The sequence below is a fragment of the Sus scrofa genome, chromosome 10, assembly GCF_000003025.6.
Source record: "Sus scrofa isolate TJ Tabasco breed Duroc chromosome 10, Sscrofa11.1, whole genome shotgun sequence".
Classification (NCBI taxonomy): domain Eukaryota; kingdom Metazoa; phylum Chordata; class Mammalia; order Artiodactyla; family Suidae; genus Sus; species Sus scrofa.
The window spans coordinates 38,947,393-38,972,115 of NC_010452.4; the positions used below are offsets into that span (position 1 = coordinate 38,947,393).

The following is a 24,723-nucleotide window of genomic DNA, read 5'->3' on the forward strand; positions in this document are numbered from 1 at the left end:
AAATATGAATAAAAACAGTAAAGTACCTAAAGGAAAATATTTATAAATTCAGTTACATTGAAATTAAGCATTTCATTTTCAAAAGTCATAAAAGGAGTGAAAACCAAAGCCACAGTGTGGGAGAAGACTTTTTAAAAAACTCTACAACTGGAGTTCCCGTCATGGCTCAGTGGTTAATGAATCCGACTAGGAACCATGAGGTTGTGGGTTTGACCCCTGGCCTTGCTTGGTGGGTTAAGGATCCAGTGTTGCTGTGAGCTGTGGTGTAGGTCACAGACACGGCTCGGATCTGGCATTGCTGTGGCTCTGGTGTAGGCTGGCGGCTACAGCTCCAATTAGACCCCTAGCCCGGGAACCTCCATATGTTGCGGATGTGACCCTAGAAAAGGCCAGAAAAAAAAAAAAAGACAATAAATAAATAAACAAACTCTACAACTGACAGAGGACTAGTATTCAGAACATTTAGAGACCTTCCACACTGAGAAAAACAGAAAACCCTACCCTAAAAATGGACAAAATACTTCAAAGAAGCACTTCACAAATTAGGAAATACAAATGGCTGATAAACTGGAGGAGGTGACAGACCTCCTTAGTGACAAGGGGAATGCATATTAAATCATGAGATTCCAATACAGTGTCACCAAACTGGTGACTTTTAGATTTTACCATTTACTGCCTTGACTTATTTATAACTTTTAAATATCTGGACCTGTGGTCTGTGGATCTCCACTTGTTGAAAATATTAGCTAGGACTGAGTATAAAAATTTTTGAATTTACAGAAAAATTATAAGAATCTCTCCCAAAACTTTGTTTTTCCTGGAATGTCTTGGTTGCAGCCTGTAAGTTGCAACATGATTGAAAAAATTTTTCTGGTCTCACGATACCAAGAGTTGGCAAGGCCATGGAACTACAAGAACTCATGTGTAGGCGTTTCTGCAGTGGCTCAGTAGTAATGAACCTGACTAGGATCCATGAGGATGCAGGTTTGATCCCTGGCTTCACTCAGTGGGTTAAGGAGCTGGCATTGCCGTGAGCTGTAGTGTAGGTCACAGATGAGGTTAGGATTCTTCAATGCTGTGGCTGTGGTGCAAACCTTCCATTCAACCCCTAGCCTGGGGAACTTCCATATGCTGCAGGTGTGCCCCTAAAAAGACAAAAAAATGAACTCACATGTAGAATGAACGAGAAATGGCTTAACAGTACATGCTACATGGTTTTGTTCAGGATATGCCTACCAAATGAATGAAATTTCACTCCTAGCTATACCCTGGATACACACACAGGAATGTTCACAGCAGTGTGGTTGATATAGTTATTCCCTGCTGGAAACTAATGGTCTTAACTGGCAGAAAGGATAAAGAAGTTGTGGGATTTTATAAAACAGAATCTTTGCAGCAATGAAGATGGCTATGATAAAAAATCCTTTGGTTAGCTGCACACAATCTAAATGCATCTTGTGAAAGATTAAGAAAAAAGCAAGACAAAATATATCATCTCACTTATATTTAAAAACAAGCAAAAGTACACATATTACTTGTGTGATATGATAACATATGTATATGTATGATAATAAATGCATGTGTGATAATAGTATAATTGAAAGCAGGAAGTGATTCTCATAAAAGTCTTGATAAGGGGTGACCCGTCATGGACAGCAGGGGGACTGGGGTAAGAAAGACTGCCCAGAGGGGTTGTTGATGTGTTAGAAAATTTCTATATTGTGACATGTATGATGGTTGCACTGGCATACAGTTCTCGACTATTCTTTAAACTGTACTTGTACATTTTATATGGTAGGTTATACTTCGCACAAAAATGTGTGCTTGTGTGTGTGTTTGTGTGTGTGTGTGAGAGAGAGACAGAGAGAGGGAGGAAGGGGGAGGGAGAAGAAAAGAGGGGGGAGAAAGAGAAAGAGGGAGAGAGGGAGAGAGATTCTTGATTTGCTTTCTGTGGTCCCAATAAACTTACCATTCACTGAAGCAGGCATTTTCAGCAACTATAAATTTTTGCTATGTTAAAAAATGGATTGAAGATGAGAAAGGAAACATTTGGTTACAAGAAAACCAGTCATTAGTGTGTGGTTCCTTTTAAAGAGAGTCAAGAACTGAAGTGCTAAAGAGCTGATGAACTTCAGCAAATCAGTTTCATCCAGCGACGTTCTTGCCCCTCTTGATCTGTGCTGAATTTTTCCATTTCAGTGACTCCTAAAATAACTGTCTCCCTATTTTCTCTAGAAGTACATGGTTTTTTCTTCAGCTGAAGCCCCTCTTTGTGGGAGAAGTGAGTGAATTGTATTTAGTCACTCAGACTTTTCCCATGTCCTTGAAGTTACGAATTTTCAAAGTAAGGCAGCCAAAAGAGGAACAGGATAATTCTGAGTTGTGTTTCTAGAAGTTAGAAGGTACATAGTCTTAATCAATGTCTCTCCACTGCTGCAGGAATACTACCTTCTTGGTTTTATCCTTCATATTATAAAGACAACCTATAATTTTGTAACTAAGTATAAAAAAAATCCTAACTTTAAATAGCATCAAGAGTTCACTGTGAGACTTCTAACTCCTCTGAAAACAAGCAAATATCAAAGCTAAAACTACCTTCCAACACTGAAACACACAAAACCTCTCATCAAAATGACTTCCTATAACTGGAACAAGTGTGACTCCACATTCTCAGAAAGGAAAACAGATCTGTCTGTTCTGTATGGAAACAGTCACATTGAGCTTTCAAGTAAGAGGAAATTAAGGGAACTAAAAGATCCTTTCAAGGGAGAATGAATAGCTAAGAGAGTTAGTGAAGGAATAAGGCCATTCAGACCATGGCCTTGCTAATTTAGAACAAGCTGTCTTCAAGCATTTAAAGTAATCATCCTGGGAGTTCACACCAGGGCTCACTGGTAACGAACCTGACTAGGATCCATGAGAGCTCGGGTTTGATCCCTGGCCTCACTCAGTGGGTTAAGGATCTGACATGGCCATGAGCTATGGCATGGGTCGCAGACAAGGCTTGAGTCCCACCTTGCTGTGGCTGTGATATAGGCTGGCAGCTAGAGCACCAATTCGACCCCTGGCCTGGGAACTTCTATATGCCCTGGGTGCGGCCCTAAAAAGACAAAAAAAAAAAAAAAAAAAAAAAAAAAAGACACAAAAAATTCACTAAATAGATAATCATCCAGAAGAAAAAACACATTAAATCACAGTAATAGGGTTTAAAATAGAGAATGGGGTTAAATTAGGCAAAAACAAAATAATTATTTTATTTAAAAGCTAATTTTGAAAAATCCTTTCAGGATGATTGATGATGATACAAAAATGACTTTTTAGGAAACAAATGATTTTTCCCAAAGATTGATGTAGGGCCAATCCTTTTTTGGTCTGGAGAATATCAGCGAGTTAGATTGTTCTGGTGAAGGATTTCTGCCCCTTTCTGCAGCCTGCAGGCCCTGTTACACTAGGCTTGTAACTCCAGTTCTCCTCTGCAACTGGGACAAGCAAATGGAATCAAGAGAACAGGAAGGGGAGTTCCCATTGTGGCTCAGCAGGTTAAGAACCCAACTAGTATCCGGAGGATGCGGGTTTGATCCCTGGCCTCGCTCAGTCGGTTAAGGATCCAGCATTGTCACAAGCTGCAGCATAAGTCTTAGATGTGGCTCAGAGCCCATATTGCTGTGGCTGTGGTGTAGGTCTCAGCTCCAGCTCCAGTTCGACTCCTAGCCCCCAGCCTCCTGGGAACTTCCATCTGCTGCAGGTCTGAACCCTAGCTGCATGACTTAGAGCAAAGACACTCAAAAACTTGATAGGTTTGTTGCTTTGATTGGAAAGCTCCGGATAAGATCACTTATGCTGCCTACATCATTGGGTTGTTAAAAGGATCCAATAAATAATGTGCCGTGTACGTACAAAGTCAAGGAGCGCGTCATCGTTACTCTAGAACAACTCCACGCTCCACCTTCCCTGGCTCCTTTGCCCTGCCCCAGCTCTGGTCTTGCTGTTGTGGACCAGTTGTGGTTTGGACAGCAGGGTACAAAGGCGCTACACGGAGCAGTCCTAATGGTCAGCCGCCACAGGTCACGAGCTACAGACCCTGTTAGATTCATAGCCAGAGAGAACATTTTATTTTATTTTATTTATTTTATATTTTATCTTATCTTATCTTATCTTATCTTATTTTATTTTATTTTATTTGCTTTTTAGAGCCATATGTACAGCACATGGAAGTTCCCAGGCTAGGGGTCAAATTGGAGCTGCAGCTGCCAGCCTACACCATAGCCATAGCAACAGGGGATCTGAGCCACATCTGCGACCTACACCATAGCTCACACTAATGCTGGATTCTTAACCCATTGAGCGAGGCCAAGGATTGAACCTGCATCCTCACAGATACTAGACAGGGAGCTCATTACCACGGAGCCACCACGGGAAGTCCCAAGGAAAAAACAATTCTGAGAGTTACTCTCCAACATCCTGGAAATGTTTCTGAACAATTTTTTTTCTAGCTCAGAATCCTCTCATTCTGATCTCTAAAGTGAAGATCTGGGATTGGTCTGAAAGAGGGCCCTTACACTGAAGCTTTCACCTTCTCCACAAGCTGTATCCTCAGTATCGAATCAGGAAATGAATAGGGATGGTGGAGTTTGGTTTGGTTTTTTAAGTTTTGCTGGAGACCGGTGGGACTGTACAGGTTGAAAAAATGGTGACACTTCATAAGGTAAAATCCACCTTTTTTTTTTTTTTTGCTATTTCTTGGGCCGCTCCTGCGGCATATGGAGGTTCCCAGGCTAGGGGTCGAATCAGAGCTGTAGTCACCGGCCTACGCCAGAGCCACAGCAACGCGGGATCCGACCTGCATCTGCAACCTACACCACAGCTCACGGCAACGCCGGATCGTTAACCCATTGAGCAAGGGCAGGGACCGAACCCGCAAACTCATGGTTCCTAGTCGGATTCATTAACCACTGCGCCACAACGGGAACTCCTAAAATCCACCTTTTAGTGGGGTGTGGAGAACAATGTCTAGTGACATGGTTTCCTAGACTTTTCAGGAGCAGGACATAAGCTTCGCATTCATAGTAGTGGTACGTAATTTATTTGCCTGAATGTATCATCATAGGGGTCAGTTTAGAAAGGAACTTCCCATTCTTCATGACAGTTGACAGGTTAAGGAAGGTTAAGGAATTAAACCTAAGGTTAAGGAATGTTAATAATGTTAATATGTATGTGGGTGTCAACAAAATTGAAACCAAGCCTAACCAGACTAACTAGTCTTACCACCAAAACAGGGTTTCTCAATAAAGATGCTCTCTACATAGTGAACTGAATAATTCTATGCTGTAGGGCAGTGTCCTGTGTGTGGCAGGATTTTAGCAGCACCCCTGGCCTCACCTCACTAGATGCTGGTAGCCTTCTCTCACTTGTGACACCAAAAATGACTCCAGACATTGCCAAAGGTCTCCTGGGAGCAAAACCAATCCTGGCTAAAAATTCCTGCACTGCATTGAAATCATTAATTTAATTTATTGCATAAAAATACTGTTTCCCAATGGGATCCTGTTGTATAGCACACGGAACTATATCCAATCATTTGTGATGGATCAGGATGGAGATAATGTGAGACAAAGAATGTATGTATAAGCATAACTGGGTCACTTTGCTATAGAGCAGAAATGGCAGAACCTTGTAAATTAACTATAATACTATTTCCAGTACTATAATAAAAACTGTAATAAAAATACTGTTTCCACTTCTGAAAATTTGCTCTTATGAATGAAGTAATACGCTTTTCAAATAATCTACAAATTTTTTCATTCTCACTAACCTTAGCACCAAATTTTTTTTTTTTTTTTTTTTTTTTTTTTTTTTTTTTTGTCTTTTTGTCTTTGTGAGGGCCTCACCCATGGCACATGGAGGTTCCAAGGCTAGGGGTCCAATCGGAACTGTAGCCACCAGCCTACACCACAGCCAGCCACACCAGATCTGAGCTGCATCTGTGACCTACACCACAGCTCACGGCAACGCCAGATCCTTAACCCACTGAGCAAGGCCAGGGATCGAACCCGCAACGTCATGGTTCCTGGTCGGATTCGTTTCCACTGTGCCACGACAGGAACTCCACCACTAATTTTTTTAATGGCTTTACAAGTTACAGAATACTTCTACATACAACATTAAGGACATGAAAGAAGGAAAGGAGGTAATATTTATTGAGTATTTACTACATGCCATTTGCCAAGAGATTTACCTCAAATGCATTTGTCCATTTAGATCTTGGAGAATCTCCACAGGAGAGTTATTTTCCTCTATTTATAGATGAGGAAACAAGCTTATAGATGCTAGGTAGCTTTCCCAAGAAATATGGTTTACCACCTTGACTTCAAGTTTTACTGCTCTTTGTCCCACACCAAAGCTGCCAGTGAGACACTGATCTTCTGCACTTGAAGATGAAAACAGCAATTACATTCCATGAGTCAGGATTAGCTATCTCCTTAGAGGCCCAGGTCATTTTTTGGGCCACGCCCATGGCATGTGGAAGTTCCCAGGCCAGGGATGGAACCCAAGCACAGGAGTGACAACCACTGTCCACCAGGGAACCCCCCCGATCATTTTTTTATGGGGGTGCCACACTTTGCCATTTTACAATTTAAGAGACTGTGCCCAAATCACCAAGTTGCAGACACGTCGCATTGTTAAAAGAAAGTCATTTCAGTGTTCTGCCACAGACGAGTTAAAACAGCCAGATCAACAGACACTCTCTCTGGGTCAGTAACTTACATTATCTCTCTGGCTGGTCTGTAATATTAGAGGGCAGGTGAGTAACGGGATAGCTGAGGTAGCAGATGTTAGTGGTGATTTGCAGCAATGGAGAGGCTTCATCGCAGCCACATGGACAATTGAACATTAACTATCAGACACTTCTTTTTTTTTTTCTTTTCTTTCTTCCTTCCTACCTTTCTCTCTCTCTCTCTCTCTCTTTCTCTCTCTCTCTTCCTTCCTTCCTTCCTTCCTTCCCTTCCTTCCTTCCTTCCTTTTCTTTCTTTCTTTCCGGGCAGGGGAGGGGTACAGGTGCAGCATATGGAAATTCCCAGGCTTGGGTTGGAATGGGCGCTGCAGCTGCCAGCGAATGCCACAGCCACAGCAACTTGGGATCTGAACCGCATCTGTAACCTACACCACAGCTTGTGCCACGACAGATCCTTAACCCACTGAGCAAGGCGAGAGATCATACCTGCAGCCTCATGGATACTAGCTGGCTTCGTTTCTGCTGAGCCACAATGGGAACTCTCATTTACCTCTCTTCTTAGAAGTTCTTTGGCTACAGCATCTTAGAATGCATCCCATTCTTTCTGGCCATCGTTCCCCAGGCTTCACTCTGTCATCGGCTTACTCAGTCCTGTCCTTCAGCCATCACCTCTTATTCCCTAATACTCTAGATTCATTCACTCTTAGCACTCCCCTAGAGTCCCTTTATTTACAGGGCAGAATGATTAGCTCTCCACTCCTTCCTCGGGTTGGGGTCCACCTCTGTGAATTCAAAGAGGCATCTATCATTCTTCTGAATGAAAATCCATCTCCGGAATTCCCATCATGGCTCAGCGGAAACAAATCCGACTAGGAACCATGAGGTTGCAGGTTAGATCCCTGGCCTCGCTCAGTGGGTCAAGGATCTGGCATTGCTGTGAGCTGCAGTGTAGGCCACAGACGCAGCTCAGATCCTGCATTGCTGTGGCTGTGGTACAGGCCGAGAGCTGTAGCTCCAGTTTGACCCTAGCTTGAGAACCTCCATATGCCGCACCCACGGGCGTAAAACGCAAAAAAAGAAAAAAAAATAAGGAAAAAAAGAAAATCCATCTCCGTGGGAGCTCACCCCTGTGTAACTCAGAAGAACTGGCAGACACTGAAGTTTCTGTCTTTCCTGTGTCAACACCACCCCCATTGTCTTCCTCCCCAGCTGTGTAAGAGAAGAGTTCAACATAATTTGTTTTCCCATTGATAAGAATTATCTAGCCACCCCCATACGTGTCTTGAAAGGAAGCAGTGTTTAGTCAGTTCAGATATTTTTTTAAATACTTTGTATCAGAGTTCCCATTGTGGCTCAGTGGTAACCAACCCAACTAGTATCCCTGAGGATGGAGTTTCAATCCCCGGGCCTTGATCAGTTGGTTATGGATCTGGTGTTGCCATGAGCTGTGGTTCAGGTTGCAGACATGGCTTGGATCTGGCATTGCTGTAGCTGTAGGGTAGGTGAGAAGCTGCAGCTCCTAGCAGACCCCTAGCCTGGGAACTTCCATATGTTGTGGGTATAGCCCTTAAAAACATAAGCAAACAAACAAATAAAAAAACTAGAAAAAAGAGAAGCCGGGTCAAACATACTTGGGCTTATTTCCACAGCTTTGGAACAGCACTTGTAAAGGGAAGAGTAAGCATGCCCACCCTCATCACACAGAAAGCTGTCGCTCACTAGGGTTCGTTTTTTCATTAAAGTTCTTAGTGGGAGTTCCCACCGTGGCTCAGCGGAAACGAACCAGACTAGGATCCATGAGGGTTTGGGTTCAATCTCTGGCCTTGCTCAGTGGGTTAAGGATCCAGTGTTGCTGTGAACTGTGGTGTAGGACACAGACTTGGCTCAGATGTGGCTCAGATCTTGGCTCAGATGTGGCTGTTGGATGCAGGGTGGTAGCTGCAGCTCTGATTTGACCCCTAGCATGGGAATTTCCATATGCTGCTGGTGTAGCCCTAAAAACAAACAAACAAACAAAAGAAACAAAAAAACAAAACCAAAAAAAAAAACCCTTTATGTCACATCATAAAATACATCCTGAAAAGAAGTACAAAATTCATAGGTGTACATCTCTATTCATTTTTATACACATTCTTCACCAGCAGCCAGAACAAGAAACAGAACATTACAAGCTTTCCAGAAGCCTCTTTGTTCTCTCTACCAATCAGGGTAATTTTTTTTTCTAATGACAGCGTTTGTACATGCCAGCATATGCTCTCTGAACCAAGAGCCTTTCAGTGAGTAACTTGGTTTTATTACTGCGTTGCATTCAATGGGAAGTTCACACATGAATCAGAATGGCTCCTATGATTTGGACGCAAGTCATTGAATGTGGAGTGACTGTGTTCATGTTGTGGTTTAAAGGGTCCAGGAGGGGAGACGGACCCCCCCCCCCAAGTCCTCTTTCTGGGATTTCCCAGAGCCTGGCAATTTTCCTGGGTGGGGGTCTCTCCTAGTCACCCAAGAACTCTCAAGTTTCTTTGAGTGCCATGGGCACTATCTATCCTGAGAAAGGAATATACTCTCCCAGCAGTGCTCACACACGTATTGCATGCGAAATGATTGCTCCTGGAATCACAAACACCATCACTTTACACCATCTCAATACACGTGAGACCCTGACTCATAGAATTCTCTACCCCAGTGGAGGTCATCTCTGCCAACCCAAGAGAAGGTCTGAAGGACTATACCCCTCATCGCACCACAACAAACACAAAAACTCATGCCTACCCTAAACAAGAGCCTCAGAACCTTTTAAGGGATAGTGTCCACCTTTGCCTTCTGTCCCCTTCTCTGCCTGCCCCTCCCCCATTTCAGTTGCTCTTCATGTTCCTTTTTTACCCTAGTATTTTCCTGTGTTGTAGGCTAGGAGCATGGATGTCACACTGAGTGATTTGCTCCAACTTGCCAGGTTTTCAAGAAACATCTTTGCTGGAAGTAAAAGTAAAGTTCCTGGAGTTCCCATCGTGGCTCAGTGGTTAATGAATTTGACTAGGAACCATGAGGTTGCAGGTTCAATCCCTGGCCTTGCTCAGTGGGTTAAGGATCCGGCGTTGCCGTGAGCTGTGGTGTAAGTTGCAGACGCGGCTAGGATCCTGTGTTACTGTGGCTCTGGCGTAGGCCAGTGGCCATAGCTCCAATTAGACCCCTAGCCTGGGAACCTCCATTTGCCGCGGGAGCCGCCCTAGAAAAGGCAGAAAGACACACATACACACACACACACAAAAGTAAGGTTCCTGATAAACTTACCTTTAAACCCCAGCTTTGAAACTGGACCCAAAGCAAACAATTCTCAAGTAATCCTTCCGTGGTGAAACCGCAACAGAACCACTCACACTGACATCGGTCCTGATGTACCCTGTTGAAAAAATAATAGTATCGCTATTGATGATCCACTCTTCACCAGACACCGTATATTCATCATGTCATATAGTATAATCGCCCCTTAAAGGTAGGTATAATTCATCTCATTTTACAAATGGAGAAATCAGAGCTCACAAATGAATGGCTTGCCTCCATCCACGCAGACCATAAGTGCCTGAATGAAGCTTTGAAACCAGGTCTGTCTAATTAGATCCTCTTGCTTTTTATTTATTTACTTTTTTTTCCTTTTTAGGACTGAACCTGTAGATATGAAAGTTCCCAGGCTAGGGATCAAATCAGAGCTGCAGCTGCTGGCCACAATCACAGCCACAGCAATGCTGGATCCTTAACCCACTGAGCGAGGCCAGGAATTGAACCTACATCCTCATGGATACTAGTCAGGTTCATTACCACTGAGCTGCAATGGGAACTCCCGTAGACCTTCTTATCTTTCATAAAAAAGGTGTCTCCTCCTCTAAGGCAAAGCTGCTAACCCATCTCAGGAGCCCAGTGCTCCTCTGGCCAACCCTGTATCCCCGGAATCTCCCCCAGGTCAGCCTTTCTCCTTCAGAGTCTCCTGTGAAATTGGCTGCTTACTGAGCTCAACCCAGGGTCCTGTCTTTTTTCAGGAGATAGCTAACCAAAGTAGCAATGGTTCTAGGCTCAATGCAAAATGTGATAAATTCGTCTTTGGCTCTTCCTGGATATACCTTTATTTTATGAGAGCCTTTCAAAAACAATGCCTTAACCAAGATTGATGCTGATGGTTGGGATTTTATCACGTTGAAGAGAGAAAAACATGGGGGACTTTAAGATGCCTCCTGAATGGATCAGTCAGGACTCTTTGGCTGATAAGGAAGGGAAACTCAAACCCAACCTGGCTTCAGGGAAAAGAAGATAAACTAGCAAAATACCAGAAACACCAGAGCAAGAATGAGGAATACCTAGCTTTATGGAATTTGAGACTCAGCACTTTAAGTGAACTAAACTCTGCAGCTAAATCTCCAAAACATGACATTGAATAAAAAAGTCAATTAGAAGACATATCTGTATAATTTGATAAAATTATAAAGTTAAAAAAACCTGTAAAAAAGTTAAAGGTTTAAAGATATAAATGGGCAGTAAAAATATAATATCATGCATTGCCATGATAAACTCTGAATTTATGAGAGGAATTGTCTTTGAGGTGAGAGGGAGGGGCTGTAAGAAGATCACAGGGTGTCTCAAGTCTGTCTTTAATCCTTTAAGAACACCTAGGAGTTCCTGCTGTGGCTCAGTGGTAAAAAACCTGACTAGAATCTGTGAGGGCACAGGTTCAATCCCTGGCCTCGCTCAGTGAGTTAAGGATCTAGTGTTGCTATGAGCTGCAGTGTAGGTTGCAGACACAACTCAGATCTGGCATCTGCTGTGGCTGTGGTGTAAGCCAGCAGCTGCAGCTCCAATTCAGCTCTAGACTGGGAACGTCCATATGCCGCAGGTGTGGCCCTAAAAAGATTTTTTTTAAAGAAATCTAAACTGTGGATGCTTAACAGTTTGATAAAACTGAATTTCATCATATTCTCTGCTATGATCTGTATGTTTAAAATACATCATCATTTTCTTTAAGAAGGGGAATCCTGGCTCATTGTAACAGATCTGGGAGTAATTGGCTTGATCCAGTTGGTCAGGAGCTCTCTGTCTCCGTATCTTGGCTCTGCTTTCTTGTTTTGGGTCCTGGCTTCTCTTTTTATTCGGCTTCCGTATTCATGGTAGCTAGGTGGCTCCCAGTAACTCCATGCCCATGTCCTAACCTTTCAGCATCTCTTATAAACTAGAATCCTCTCCGACGACAGTGTCAGTAAGAATTCTAGGATTGCATCCCGTGAGTCTAGTGTCCACTCAAGACTGAAATCACTTTAACAAGGGAATGAGCTGATGAGCCCAGCCTTGGTTATGTGCCACCTCCTAGACCTGGTGGTACGGACATCAACTTTTCCCAATGACATTAAAGGAGGTATTTCCCAAGGAAATTAGGAGAGTGCTAGCAAAAAGAAGGGGTAGTAGTTTGGGGGTAAGAAGAAATAGCAGATATGTACAAAAACAAGCCCTTCCACAAAGAATTGCCTCTATACTATATCTATGATGATCTTCGAACAACGATGGTTGTGTCCTTTCATCTCTAAGTGAAAGTGACATAGGAAAATATAAATCACACTTAGGAATATATTTATATATGCAGACATAAATGAAATGCCAGAAAATATAATTGAATGGTTTATAAAGGAATAATTTACCAAAATCAATCAAGATTTATCTCAGCATAGAATAATATAACAAAATCCATTATTATAATATATTACGTTGATAAGTTATGAGAAATAACAAACAATAGGTGAAACTCTATAGATACACCTATAAAATCAGGAATTAGAAAAAAGCAATTCTCAGTATTATTATTATTCAATATTCTTTTCTGAAACGCTACTCAGTGTATCGAAGGACAAAGCAGATACAAAAAGTATCACAAACAGAAGGTGGGAGAATTGTTCTAGTGATAAAAGAACAAAACCAACCAAAGCAGACAGATTCTGTCCAGTTAATTAACCAGGAAAACCTGATCTAAAGGACAAGGACACAAGCTTGCTTTGGATGAGGACAGCAGGAGTATAGATCCAGAGCCAGGGTGTTCTCAGAATTATCTCAGAACTAGAGAAAAAGAAGAACAAGACCCAGACTCCAGGAAGCAGGGCTGGCAGGGCTGAAGCTGGATGCAGGCTGGGGCCAGCTGGCTGGATACTCAGAAGACACTGACTTGAGAGCAGAGAGGACCTGAGTTCCGCAAGGGCTCCAGGTAGAAGAGAGTCAGTAGGGGCCCAGACTTGCCATGTTCTGCATTTGTCAATGCCTCTTGATAAACTGAAACTATAGACTTACTTAATGTAAGTACAGTTAGGTTAGAGCCAAGGGCAAGAGATTCTGATGTGGTACTGGGCTGGCAGCCTATTCCTAAGTGGACATTCTATTGACAACTTAATTGGGTTGAGAATAGCATGGGACTAATTCTGATAATGTCCTCCATGTGTATCAAGGATTGTGAAGGGCATATCATAAAATCAATCCATATGTCTTAAGTGTATTAACAAAAAATGTACTATTGAAGTTTGAGCTTTTGACATGGTTGATCATCTTTTGTTCCTCAATAGTTCTAGCCCCGCCTGTGAGTAAATGAGAGAGCCAGGAATTCCAAAACCCAGAGGCCACTGGTCAAAGGGTCCAGTTTCAGTTAAGAGGGAAAAAATATGTTCTACCTGCCTCTCCCACTGAATGAAGTTATTCAACCTGGAAAGAATGTACAGAGCAGCTATTTGTGGGCTCTGCAAAGTAAATGGTAGCATATGGCTTCGAAAAGAAGACCAGAATTTGAAATACCACTAAACCAGCTGTGAGTTTACCATTTTTTTCCACTCTGACATCTCCTTGTCTTAGCTCATTGCACTAGAAGTGGGCAGGGGAGCACAAAAAGAGAGAGTTTCAGGAGAAATCCTCTGGTGGTGACATGAGGAGTGGAAAATGTAACTTCTAAGCTCGGAAAGAATATGGAAATCTAGCTCTCTTGATTTCTTCTCGTTGTTCTCCCACGTCCCAGCCTCCGAGCATTCAAAAGCAGCCAGAGGCAGCAAAAGCCTGCAGCAGGCAGAATTCTCGGGGAGAAAAACCATCCTTTCCACTCAGTGGAGTTTTCAAGATATCAGGGCCCAAATGCTTTTTCTCTCCCTCTGCCCTCCCATCATTTGACCATGGACATGGGCTCAGTTATGAAAATGTACAGCATTCCAGTAACTAAAGTCCTAACTTTCTGGCTGCAGGACTGAGAAGGATCTATGGGGAATTAGAAAGTATTAGTCAAATTACCAAGAGGGAGGAGCTTGGGGAAACACAATAAGTGAAATGATAAGCTCATTGGCTAGGATGAGTAGCAGAGCAGAGATGTCAGAGGAAAAACCCAGTGTACATGAAGAAATGATATATCTGAACAATCTGAGCAACTTATCTCTCTGGAGAGAAGGACAGAGGTAGGACAGAGGCAGGAAGACAGAAAAAAGATAGAAAAGTCAACAGATAATGTCTAAAACAGTCAAGCTTAGAAATAGCAATATATGCATGTTATTCAGAATAGGTGTCAGAAAGAAAAAAAGACAAGTGGCTCTCTCTGGAGAGAAGGACAGAGGAAGGACAGAGGTAGGAAGAGAGAAAAAAGATAGAAAAGAAAAAAGAGTGTAGACTCAGGAACCTTTGGGACAATAGCAAAATGTTTAACATTCATGCCACCAAAGTCCTGAAAGGAGAGGAGAAAGAGTGGTACAGAAAAATTTAAGAAAAAAACTGGCTAAAAATTCTGAAATTTGGCAAAAGACATAAACCTACAGATTTAAGAAAATCAGCACACACTGAATGGGATAAATCCAAGTAAATACACCCCCAGACACTTTATAACCAGTATGATATTAATCATACAAATGGAAGACAAAGAAAAAAAATCTTGAAAACAGCCAGAGAAAAATGGCTCATTGGCTACAGAAGAACAATGATTCAAATGACTATGAATTTCTCATCAGAAACCATAGTGGCCAGAAAAAAGTAAAACAATTTTCAAGTGCTGAGATAAGAAAACTGTCAACTCAAGAAGGCATATCTGGTAAAAACAAAACAAAACAAACAGACAAAAATATATACATATATATGTATATACTTCAGGAATGAAGATGAAAGATATACAATCTTAGATTGGGAAAACTAAGAGTATTTATTACCAGAAGACTTGATATGAAGATGTTGCTAAAGGCAGTTTTTCAGACAAGAGAAATGATGCCATAAGGACACTTGAAATACCATGAATTAAGGAAAAGCAATAGAAATGATACATATCTGGATAAATGCAATAGATTACTACTCTTCTCTTGAGTTCTTTAAAATATGTTTGAAAGCAAAAATTTTAACAGTGGTTGATGGGGATTGCAGTGTATACAGAGGTAACGTATAAGATGACTAGAACAAAAGAGAGCGGTAACGGAGATCTATATGTTTGTAAAGATTTCCACATTCCCACTGAAGAGGAGAAATGCTGACTACGCTGTGAAAAGTTAAGTATGTATACTGTCACCTCAGAGAAACCATTTAAAAACTATGCAAAAATATACAATATAAAAATGCAATTGGAATTCCCGTCGTGGTGCAGTGTTCAATTAATCTGATTAGGAACCATGAGGTTGTGGGTTCGGTCCCCGGCCTTGCTCAGTGGGTTAAGGATCTGGCGTTGCCGTGAGCTGTGGTGTAGGCTGGCGGCCACAGCTCCAATTCAACCCCTAGCCTGGGAGCCTCCATATGCCACAGGAAGCGGCCCTAGAAAAGGCAAAAAGACAAAAAAAAAAAAAAAAAAAAAACGCAATTAAATTAAGATGGGATACTAAGAAATGTTCAGTAACTCAAAAATGAGTCAGGAAAGGGGAATACAGGGATGAAAAACAGAGGGAGTGAAAAACATTGTCGGCCTAAGTCCAGACATATCAATAATTACATCAAATTCAATCATCTAAATACACTATTTTAAAAAAGGAGATTGTCAGAATGGATTTAAAATATCTTGAACTAACTCTATACTGTCTAGAAGAAACTAACTTTAAATATAATGCTATATTGTGCAAACATCATTTAAAAGGGAGCTGGAGGAGTTCCCATTGTGGCTCAGTGGGTTAAGAACCAGATATATTGTCCATGAGGATGCGGGTTTGATCCCTGGCCTTGCTCAGTGGGTAAGGACCCAGCATTGCCACAAGCTGCAGCATAGGTTTCAGAGGTGGCTTAGATCTGGTGTTGCTGTGGCTGTGGTATAGGCCTGCAGCTGCGGCTCTTATTCAACCCCTAGCCAGGGAACTTCCATATTCCCCAGGTAAAAGCGTTAAAAAGAAAAAAAGAAAAAAAAAAAAAACAAAAAACAAACAAAAAACTTACCTCTAACAGTATATTCTCTGTTGAGGTACTTTGCTAGTTTATTCTCTTGCTGGCTTTTGGTAATCTAAGCTGTTAACCATTGGCACCATGGTTGTCATCTTATTACTTACTCCAAATGTTAACTATTGACTTAGTATGTCTTCAAGAAAATCTCCTGCCTACCTTGAGTAGTGGCCCATCCTTTATGCCCCATGTTCAAATATCAGACAGATCACAGGTCCTTTTGAACTGAAAATATTATCACCAATATGAAATGTCTAAGAAGCCCTAGGGAATGGTGAAAATAAGCACAACACGAAGATTTTAATAGCACAGACTCATATCTACTTAATCAGTGTTCTCTGAAGTTAGTTTCTCTTCCTTTCTCGCTTCTTGGTGGTTAAAAGATGAAACTAGAAAATAACCAGATGAGTTGGGACTCCCATTCCTACCACTGGGCACTGGTTTGGGCAAATAGCCTCTTCCAGCCCTAGGTAAAGTGTGCATGTTTTACGGTGAGGATGTGGAGGAAGGGAAGTCTATTTAGAACAGCTGGGTTCAATCCCCACCTCTTGGCCTTAGCACCTAGGGCAAATCACTTCCACCTTGTGTGGCTCTGTCTCTTTAATCATAAAATGGGAATAACATTAGGTGCTGAGTTCCATGAAGAGGTGAAGAGAATGGCTGCATCCATCAGGATCCCAGCAGGGAACAATCCAACTCAGGCATCTCAAGACACCATAATTAAGGGACTAATAAAGTCTTCTCTACTCTAGACCTGAAGGGGAAGGGCCCAGTGAGAGCTGCGGCTGGGGTAGCAGGAGGAACAAGAAATCTAAACTTGGAAGGTCAGACGCTCCCTCTGGAACATGAATTCTCTTAGCAAAGCAGCATTTGCAGGTTGCGGGTTTAAAGTTTGTACTGCATCCTGTAGGACAGCACCCCGACCTTACAGGATGTCATCCTGTTGGCACCATCACACCATAGCCCATCAGACCAGCTGCTTCTGGATGGTGGGGTGTGGAGATAACAGCACTGAAGTCCGAGGGCAGGCATGAGCACACCTTTTTCTGTAAAATAAATCCCCTGGTAGGAAGCAGTACTGTGTGAGGTATAACACAGTTCTGGGGTCAAATGTGGAATTACACTCAAGGCCCTCTTCCCAGTCTGAGCTCTCCTGTCCCATGGGCCTTGAGACAGCATTGTTTGTATCAAGCAACAAAGCCTAATCTGGCTACTCCAGCTCTTGATCCTGACCTCTCTTGTTTTAGGGGCTGAAATCCCATCAAGGGGCCTGTAGGGGAAGCCAGTTACCTCCTTTAGGGACCTTCCCTCTCACCCATCTCTCCTAAGTCCCCAGGGCCTCATCAAAAAACTAAACAAGGAAATGAACTCCTCCTTGACAGCAAACTAAAGTTCCTGTGCATATCAATGGAGGCCGGAGATATCTGGAAGGCGGGGTGTTGTTGGGAATCTCTGCTCGGGGGCAAATGGAATTTAGGGGAAGGGAGGAGAGGAATGCAGTAGGACTCTTCTCACCAGAAGCGCCTGAACTGTAGCCACAAAGGCCTGCTGCACTTGGATGTACGCAGCCCTATACATATATAAGCAGTGAGTCACAATGCTCGTGTTGGTACCTGTTCAGAGCAGGTGAACTCTGCAAGCAGCGTTTCTAGGTGTCTCTTCACTGAGGCTGAGAGGAACAGCAAAAAGATGCAAAAAAAAAAAAGGCAATGGCCCAAATCTGATCTTTCATCTGCCTCTCTGTCCCTTTCTGGGCTGGCTGCCGGGGGCATACTGTGAACAGAACAGACCTGGAACACCTCCCATCACACCACCATGTTCCTCTTTTCTTTTCTTTTCTTTTCTCTCTCTCTCCTTCCTTCCATCTTTCTTTCTATCTTTCTCACTCTCTCTCTCTTTCTTTTTTGCTTTTTAAGGCCACACTTATGGCATATGGAAGTTCCCAAGCTAGAGGTCAATAGGAACTGCTACATCCGGTTTGTAACCAGCTGAGCCACAATGGGAACTCCCCTCCAAGTCATTTCTTTTTTTTTTTTTTTATCTTTTTGCCATTTCTTGGGCCGCTCCCGCGGCATATGGAGGTTCCCCAGGCTAGGGGTCTAATCTGAGCTGTAGCTGCTGGCCTGCACCAGAGCCACAGCAACGCAGGATCCGAGCCACGTCTGTGACCTACACCACAGCTCACGGCAACGCCGGATAGTTAACCCACTGAGCAAGGGTAGGGACTGAACCGCAAACTCATGGTTCCTAGTAGGATTCGTTAACCACTGCGCCACGGAAACTCCCAAGTCATTCCTTAATTACAATCCCTTCCACATACTGCGCTTGCCCACAGGGCATCCCAAACTTCAGGTCTTAAAATTATTTCCTTAGATGTTACCTTCTGAGCTGATTATATCTTTTTTGACAGAAAGAATTAATATTAGAGGATGGATCAAGGAGTTCCTGTCATGGCCCGATGGTGACGAACCTGACTAGAATCCATGAGGACTGCGGGTTCAATTCCTGGCCTTGCTCAGTGGGTTAAAGATCTGGCATTGCCGTGAGCTGTGGTGTAGGCTGGCAGCTGCAGCTCCAATTCGATCCCTAGCCTGGGAACTTCTATATGCCACAAGTGAGGCCCTAAAAAGACAAAAAACAAAAAAATCCTGTAGCACTGGGAACTATGTCTAGTCACTTATGATGGAGCATAATGTGAGAAAAAAGAATGTATACATGTATTTGTAACTGGGTCAGCCAGCTGTATAGTAGAAAGAAAATGTATTAGGGAAATAACAATTGATCACAATAAAAAATAGCGTAAATATAAAACAAAACAAAAAAAACAAAACAGGTAATCAAACACCAAAAGGTTAGTGCTTTAGTGCTTTTCTATGTATGAAAAGATGTAAGAGTCTAGGCTTATTGAAATCATTCCTTTGATGTGCACCCTAACTATCTGGGGCCAGTGCCTTGTTCTTTCCCATCTGAGTGCCCTCAGGGGACACTCTCTGTGGGTGGCTGCACTGGCTGAGGGTTTGGTGGCAGCAATAGCCTTTGTTTGCTGATAGGGCAGGCAATATTCTGTGTCCACAATGACTTTACTCCCGCCTGCTCCTTAATACTTCCTCTCTATAGACAGATTTATCCACCTAAAAGATTATATTTTTACATGTAGTCCTGATACCTTTGTTTATACTAAATTCATTCTGCTTGAAGACTTGCCCCCTTTTTATATTTGTCTAAACTGTACCCCGTTCAAGTCCTGCTTCATGGTGAAGCTTTTTCTGGTGGCCCTAAACTTCAGTGACCCAATTATTCCAGTCTGAATTTCTAGAGCATTTATCGTCTGTATCACCTATTTAGAACAACAAAACACTATCCTGACTTCTCTGTGCACCAATGCTTGCTTCCTTTTTAGAAGTACCTAATGGTTGTACTTTAATAGTTTCTTCCCCTAATGTTCAAGAGAGAGATTCAAGAGACACCCCAACGTATGTACAAATAAACAAGAAGATCTTGCTATTCCAAATTCCTGAGGTTGACTTGAGTTTTTTATATTCACCCAAAAACATTTTAGCAACAACTCTATGCTTGGCATTGTACTACATGCTGCAGGTGGAACAATGAACAGGGCAGTAATCAATTCTGCTTTCCAGGAGCACACATTCTGGGAACTCCTGCTGTGGCTCAGCAGGTTCAGAACCTGACTAGTGTCCATGCAGATGTGAGTTCAACCTCTGGCCTCAATCAGTGGGTTAAGGTTCTAGCGTTGCAGTGAGCTATAGTGTAGGCCGCAGACATGGCTCAGAGCTGGTGTTGCTGTGGCTGTGGCATAGGTCAGCAGCTGCAGCTCTGATTCTACCCTAGCCTGGGAACTTCCATATGCCGTGGGTATGGCCCTAAAAAGACCAAAAAAAAAAAAAAAAAAAAAAAAAGGAAAAGAAAAAAAGAAAGCAACAGCAGTAGCATACATTCTGGTAGGAGGATGAACAACTAAATATGCAATAATAATACTGTGGCGTACATACCACAATAGGCCCATCAGAACACCTAAGATGAACATGTAAGGCTGACCTGGGAGGCCAGGGAAATGGTTCCAGAGGAACGACCTCCAAAGCTGGAACATGAAGGATGAGTAGGAGATGTTCAAGCGAAAGTGTGTGTGAGTCTGTACAGAGATGGGATGGGGGACAGGGGACAGAAGAGGACTCCGGGAGGAAGGACCAGCAAGGTCCTGGAGACAAGACAAAACCTGGGTCATTGAAAACATGAAAGGAATTTAATTTGTCCAGTACACAGAGTACAAGGCATGGGATGCAAGAGATGAGCTTGGGTGGATAATCAGGACTTGTGATAATAAACACCTGGAAGGGGAGTGAGCCGCATGTGAAAGGTGGCATGGCAGGACTAGGTTTGCCTTTTAGGAACAGCTCTTTGGCTGAGGTGTAGGGAAGAGCCTGAGGGGAGAGAAAAATGGAGAATGGAGGCAGGAAGGCCAGCAGATAAGGTAAGTGATCCAGCAAAAGAATGATGGTGATGACCTGATGTGGGCAGTGGTGGAAGTGGTGAAGAAGGTGGATGCATTTCAGGGATGTTAAGGAGTAGAACTGTTTGGCTGTAGGTGGTGAGGCTGGGGAAGTTGAGTGGGTGTGAATGCCATTCCTTAAAAATGAAATTGGGAGAAAAAGCTAGAATAGAGGGGAAGACAATGGGTTCAGTGTGATTCATGTTGAGCTTGGTTTTCTGCATCTGGGCACACCCACGTGGAGATATCTTAGCAGGTGGGTACCTTGGCCTCAACCTCAGGAGAGAAATCTCAATCAGAGACGTAACTCTGGGATTACTCAACATTAGTGGGATGTGGAAACCATGAAAATGTAAGAAGATGATGTGTGTGCAGTGTATAGAGTAAGACGATAAAACTAGGACAAAATTCAAGAAACACAAATGTTTAAAAATGAGCAAGAGGATTGCACAAAAAACTGAGACATAGCCAAGAGGTAGGAGGAAATCCAAAAGGATATGGTGTTGCCAAAGTAGGTCAACAGTGTTACTAGCAGCATCAATAACTCCAGGCTTGGTATTTAAACTTTTTTATCTTGGTATGAATAGTATTATGCAACAGTTCTCAAATGTTTGGGTTGTACATATTAATATAAACTCTTACAAATGATTGAGGACTTGAAAGAGCTGATTATGTGGCTATGACTATTCATATTTACTCTATCAGAAATTAGAACTGAGGAATTTTAAACATGTATTACTCCATTACAAAAATAATAAACCTATTACCGCTTAAGACAAATGTTTATGAAAATAACTATTTTACAACAAAAAATATTGAAAAAGTGGTCATATTTTACATTTTTGCAAATATCTTTAATGTCTGGCTTTATAGAAAGTAGCTGAATTCTCAAATTTGGTTCTGCCTTCAATCTCTTTTACTATCACACATTACGTAGCCTCTGCAGAAATGCCACTGTTGTATTAAAGAACAATAGTGAAAAAAGTAAACAATATCTTGAATCATTATGAACATACTTTGATCTTGTGTACTTCCCTGAAGGGGATCTCCAGGGACTTGGGGACAACACTTGCAGAATCACTGCCCTAGAGCAGAAGAGCTTGACTATATTGTGAGTCTCACTAATAAGGTCTTGATGCCACAGCCAAAGTAGGCTGGATAGACTTGATTGAGGTTCAAGGGCTATTTTAAGAGAGGTTGAGGTTGTCCAATTGACATCACCTTCCAAAGTTAGAAATGGACTCCAGAATGTTCATTCAATTAATTCATTCAACAAATATTTACTTGGCGCATATTAGATGCCAGAAACTACTCTAGACACAGAAGGCATAACAAAGCAGAAAAAAGATCCTTGTCTTCATAAAGCTTCCCTTTTCCTTGGGGAAGACTAGCCAGTGGAAAGATAAACTAGTAAAATATATATTGGAGGACAGTAAGTGATATGTAGAAAAACAATGCAAAGAGGTATAGGGAATGTGGGAAGGATTTGCAAATTTTGAATTTTGTACATGGACGGCCTCATTAAAAAGGCAACATTCAAGCAAAGACCTGAAGGAGGTGAAGGAGCCATTGAATATCTGATGAAAGAGCTTTTCCAGGGATTTAACAAACATTAATTTATTTTAAATTTTATTCATATATATTCTTTAATACACACCTATTGTACCTGGCACTAGCTGCAAGTATAATTAGATACAAAAAAGTGTTTATTTAGTGTCTATCGTGTACCAGGCACTTTACTAGTTACCATACATGAGGTTTGATGCCTTCACTAAGATTTATAACTTAAGACAAAGCATGTACTCACAATTCCTGCAGCTGGAGTGTAGTAGTTCTTATGAGTAATAGATGATTTGAAGTTGCACCACCAGAGGGTCTGCATGTACTTGATCTACCTGAGGTTTATGTCTCTCTTTGAAGATGAATTGAGGTGCGAAAGGTCCTCATCAATCTAACAGACGGTAAGCCAGGAAGTTAATACCCGATCACACCTTTTATAAAACACTTCAGTTTACAAAGAGCCATCGCAATCCTTTAATCTTCCCCACAATCCTAAGAAGCTGGAATTATTTTAAGTATTATTCTAAGTATTATTGCCGCTGACTAGGAAACAGGCTCAAAGTCTACATAACATAAAGCGTTATACCTAAAATTAAGGCAATCTGCCTTCAAGCACAAACAATGCAGCTGTTGGGACCAGCTGCTGAAATAAAAGAGCACTAATCGACCCTGACCTAACTCAGTTCTTTCCTAGGTACCCAAGCCACAGGTTGAGGGTCAAGCTATGGCTGAGGAGGCGCAAGAGCCTGCAAGGTAGGTGAAATCACATCCGGCTCTCTCCTTCTGCGCTTGCGCAAGTGAGGGCTTACCTTCCGGAAAGACGCCTGGGACTCTGGGTTTGCGCAGACGCAGAGCTACGTCCAGGCGGATCTGGGGCGTCCCGGGCTCCTGCAACCTAAACACCCGGTGTGAAAGGAAGGAGGCAGCGGCGGGGCTGGGCGCTGCGCATGCGCGGGCAGCTCCCCCACGAAGGGTTGAGAGAGTCGGACCGGCGCGGCCAGGCGGGCGCGGAGCGGGGTCAGGATGGACGAGGACGTGCTGACTACGCTGAAGATCCTCATCATCGGCGAGAGTGGCGTGGGCAAGTCCAGGTGAGGCGGGTCTGCGGCCGTGGCAAGGGCGGCGGGGCTCTTTCTGCTTGGGTCGTCGCTGTCTGCTGGGCCGCGGCGGGAACGGTAAACGGCGCCGACCGGGCGTTGGTCGGGCTGGGCGGCCTGGCCTCGCGCCTGCGGCCCTGCTCCCCGCACCCCCGCGCCCGCCGGGTCCGCGGCCTCCGCCGGGCCGGCTTCTGTCGCTTCTCTTCCTGTGCACCCAGAGGAAAGCATTTCGGACGGCGCCACTCGGCCGGCGGGTTTGCTGCCGAGGCGCCCAGGGCGTGGCGGGCGGGTGTGGGCCCGAGTCCGGCCGAGGCCGAGGCCTCGCTCGGCCCGTCCGGGCTCAGGCTGCCTGTCACCGCGCGAGTGGAGAGTTGTCACTAAACCACGGAGAGATTTCTGTCGGGCTTTCTCTGAATACGTAGTGTTCTACACAGGAAGTTTCGTGACGCCGTAGGTGACATTCCGCGGCCGCTTTTTTTTTTTTTTTTTTTTTGTTAAATGAGTCAGCTGTGAAAGAACTCATGTCTTCTGACTACTTGAGTAATTCACTTTCGGCTAAGATGCTAGAGCGTAAACTGTGGGCCACTTCTAAACATCGAGTGTTCTTGTTACTTCTCCTTCTGCCACATCATATAGAGATAAAACAACACAAGACTATGTGTGTTTTCTTTCTCGGCCCTTTCTTGGGGGAAAGTAATGTTGGCTATAGTTAGAGTTGAGTATAAGAAGCCCCTGGAGATCTGGAGCCTCGTGGGTGTTGCAGGAGAGGTTGTGATATCACCCTGGTCTTAGAACAGTTCTCCAGGTGAAGTTAAAATCCTTGCCATCTGATAAAAGAGTAAGTTGTGTTGTAGGCGGCTTTGATCTTTAAATAATATTCAAATTCCAGAAGCTGTAAGCAATTTCGTATTTTAGCTGTACTTGCTGATAAACAGCTTTCAGACCACTTCGTAAAGTCTTACTTTTTTAGATATTTGAAGATTTGAAATCTTTTCTGTAATATGTTCTGAACTTCATAAACTTTTAAAACATGGCAGTACATTTTCATGGTTTTCCTCATTTAATGTACACAATATTAAGAGTGAGGGATTTGTACATAGCAAAGAATATGAAACACCATGGGTTAACAAAATAGTATGATTTCTGCATGTCTGTGTGTATTAAAGGGCTGAATAAAATCATTTTCATAACCTCTGTGTATTGTGTTTGAGGGTTTAAAAAGTTAGGTAAAGGTTAACTGGAGGTGCCGTGTTTACATAATTCAAGTTCTCCCTCTAGAGTAAGATCTGTTAAGTGGATTTATTGGTTTCCATGGTTCCCTCCCCCCAAAAAAACGTACTTGGATCTAATCTGCTCCAAACTTTTTCTCAAAACTTGGTGGAGACTAATTATGACAAAATTTTAACACCATTACCTCTTTGAAGAAAGGGTTG

General features: G+C 42.9%; 1 protein-coding gene and 1 long non-coding RNA gene across 3 annotated transcripts in view; one reads left to right on the forward strand and one right to left on the reverse strand.

Moving 5' to 3' along the window:
* On the reverse strand, positions 354-22,993 carry LOC102165822. Its single transcript, XR_002336324.1, has 3 exons — positions 22,441-22,993; positions 10,022-10,130; positions 354-4,081 (listed from the first exon to the last, which is right to left on the reverse strand). It is a non-coding gene; the product is annotated as an uncharacterized LOC102165822 (long non-coding RNA).
* The window catches only part of RAB18 (RAB18, member RAS oncogene family), a 34,595-nt gene continuing 32,860 nt past the window's right edge, over positions 22,989-24,723 (forward strand). For both annotated transcript variants that reach the window (XM_021064710.1, XM_003357752.3), the window contains exon 1: positions 22,989-23,284. In XM_021064710.1, the coding sequence (XP_020920369.1) occupies positions 23,217-23,284 (68 nt within the window). In that variant the 5' untranslated portion in view covers positions 22,989-23,216. The remainder of the gene's footprint in view (positions 23,285-24,723) is intronic.